This window comes from Ailuropoda melanoleuca, unplaced genomic scaffold, assembly GCF_002007445.2.
Source record: "Ailuropoda melanoleuca isolate Jingjing unplaced genomic scaffold, ASM200744v2 unplaced-scaffold6674, whole genome shotgun sequence".
Classification (NCBI taxonomy): domain Eukaryota; kingdom Metazoa; phylum Chordata; class Mammalia; order Carnivora; family Ursidae; genus Ailuropoda; species Ailuropoda melanoleuca.
In genome coordinates this window covers 1-2,940 of record NW_023241325.1, presented here as the reverse complement: position 1 = coordinate 2,940, position 2,940 = coordinate 1, and the positions used below count along the sequence as shown (strand labels likewise).

General features: G+C 39.4%; 1 protein-coding gene across 1 annotated transcript; it reads right to left on the bottom strand.

Moving 5' to 3' along the window:
- Positions 1–1,474: 1,474 nt before the first annotated feature.
- Positions 1,475–2,572, bottom strand: LOC117800242 (olfactory receptor 11H6-like; the record flags this gene model as incomplete). Its single annotated transcript, XM_034652771.1, has 2 exons — positions 1,475–2,319; positions 2,364–2,572. Coding segments are annotated over 2 exons (1,054 nt in total), but the record flags the coding sequence as incomplete, so codon positions are not given.
- Between the last annotated feature and the right edge of the window lie 368 nt (positions 2,573–2,940).

The following is a 2,940-nucleotide window of genomic DNA, read 5'->3' as shown; positions in this document are numbered from 1 at the left end:
AAGCAGAGAAAGACAATTATCATATGGTTTCACTCATTTATGGGACATAAGGAATAGCAGGGAGATTGGTAGGAGAAGGAAGGGAAGAATGAAGGGGGGTAAGGGAAGGGGGAGTGAACCACGAGAGACTATGGACTCTGGGAATTAAACTGAGGGCTTCAGTGGGGACAGGGGTGGGGGATTCATATAGGCCAATGAAGGGTATTAAGGACGGCATGTATTGCATGGAGCACTGGGTATTATACGCAAATAATGAATCATGGAACACTATATCAAAAACGAAGGGTGTACTGTATGGTGACTAACATAACATAATAAAAAATTATTTAAAAAATTAACTCATAAAAATAAAAAAGGAATTTTGTGACTGTTGTGTATCTCCAATAGGATTAAGATAGATGCTAAATAAAAAGGGCCAAATATTAGTCAGGATTTAACTCCTTTTTCTGCAAGTCTAATGTTGGATAGACTGTTTTTATTTTTATTTTTTTAAAGATTTTATTTTTTTATTTATTTGTCAGAGACAGAAAGAGAAAGCACAAGCAGAGGGAGAGTCAGGCAAAGGGAGAAGCAGGCTCCCCACTGAACAAGTAACCTGATGCATGACTTGATCCTAGGACCCTGGGAACCAGACCTGAATGAAAGGCAGGTGCTTAACTAACTGAGCCACCCAGGTGTCCCTTACTTTTATTTTTATTTATTTTTGTTCTTTTTAATTTAAATTTTGTGAGTTAAAATATAGTGCAATATTGGTTTCTGGAGTAGAATGTAATGATTCATTACTTACATATAACACTTAGTGCTCATCACAACAAGTGCCCTCTTTTTGGAGAACTCCCATCCTGTCTTCCAGAGTTGCTGTACCAGTTTGCATTCCCACCAACAGTGTAGGAGGGTTCCCCTTTCTCTGCATCCTCACCAGCATCTGTTGTTTCCTGAGTTGTTAATTTTAGACATTCTGACTGGTATGAGGTGGTATCTCATTGTGGTTTTGATTTGTATTTCCCTGATGACAAGTGATGTGGAACATATTTTCATGTGTCTATTGGCCATTTGGATGTCTTCTTTGCAGAAATGTCTGTTCATGTCTTCCACCCATTTCTTGATTGGATTATTTGTTCTTCAGGTGTTGAGTTTGGTTAAGTTCTTTATAGATTTTGGATTCCAGCTCTTTATCCAATATGGTCCTTCATCCATTCTGAGTTTATTTTTGTGTATATTGTAAGAAAGTGGTCAGTTCCATTCTTCTGCATGTGGCTGTCCAGTTTTCCCAACACTATTTGTTGAAGAGACTAAGACAGTTTTATTTATTAAAGAAAACTAGCCCATCATGCAGTGAGGGATATTTAAGATGATGGTGGGCTTTATTGTAACAGTTCCCTAACCAAAATTGTTGAATTCTCTAGAAAATTATCTTGCCTCGTATCTTATTAAGATAGGTTGTGGTGGAACTTGTTTCTGTCTGACTTCTGATTTATATTTTATGGGCAGATATTTCAGTCCCAAAGACTTTCCTTAAGGCAGTCTTCATCTCCTTGTTCCTGAGGCTATATATTAGAGGATTGCAGAGGGGTGTTATCACAGAATAAAATAAGGTCACAATTTTCTGCACTTGCACAGGGTGTCCTGATCCAGGACTAACATACATCACCATAATAGAGCCAAAAAACAGAATGACAACAGCCAAATGAGAAGCACAAGTGGAGAAAGCCTTGTGTTTGCCAGCCCATGAGGGCATCCACAGTACAGTCAGAATCACCAGAGCATAGGAGCAAAGAATAAAGAGGAAGGTGCCAATCATGAAAATCGCATTGAAAGTAGAGTAAATGAGCTGAGTGATGGTGTCTTCAGAACAAGACAGCGTCATCAGTGGGACAGGGTCACACAAAAAATGGTTGATGGTATTTGGGCCACAGAAGGGCAACTGTGAAATGAGAACAACTGGGGTTAGGAAGAGGATGAGCCCACCCGACCATCCGAAGATGACAAGGCCGATGTACAGCTGTTTAGTCATGATGCGTGGGTAATGTAGAGGACGACAGATGGCAAGGTACCTGTCAAAGGCCATGATACAAAGGAAGAAGCCCTCATCACACCCAAAAGAGAAGAAGAAGTAGAACTGTGTGAAACAGCTCACAAAGGAGATAGACTTGCTTGTGGACAGGAAATTGGCCAACATATTAGGGACAGTCGTGGTGACATAACATATTTCTAGGAGAGAGAAATTGCCCAAGAAGATGTATATGGGGGTGTGAAGATGCCGGTCCCACAGCACAGCATAGACAATGGCCATATTCCCCATCAGAGTCAGGATGAAGACTACTGAGAAGAGCCCAAAGTAGAGGAGCTGCANAGCACAGCACAGACAATGGCCATATTCCCCATCAGAGTCAGGATGAAGACTACTGAGAAGAGCCCAAAGTAGAGGAGCTGCATTTCTGGGCTTGAGGGAAAGCCCATGAGGATGAAGTGGCTAATGGAGTTGGTGGTTTCTGTGCTGGACACATTCTTTGGTTTGGAAGACATGGAGATGACTTGGTTACTGCAATTTAACGGAGTATGCTGGTTCTTCCTGAAAACACCAAATTCTTTTTTTTGACAAAGTAACAAACAGTGTGGTTTCTGTTAAAGCAATAAAGCTGTCATCATCATAACCTGTTCCCCAAGAGTATGATTTCATTTTGACAAGATGTAAATAATAATATAAATAAAAACATGGTGTGGGGCAATCATTAAGCTAGTCAGGATACTAGATTACATATTAGGAGTGGAAAATTGAAAATTTTTCTAAAGTATAATGTAAAATTAATTTGTTTTAATTAGTAATTTTGATAAGAATATCAAATGAAGTACTACTTTTATTAAGATATTTCAAAAAGTTCTGTCTCACTGAGATACAGTGAAAGGGCACAGGGAATACTCCTTTTTGTGCTTGTTTAA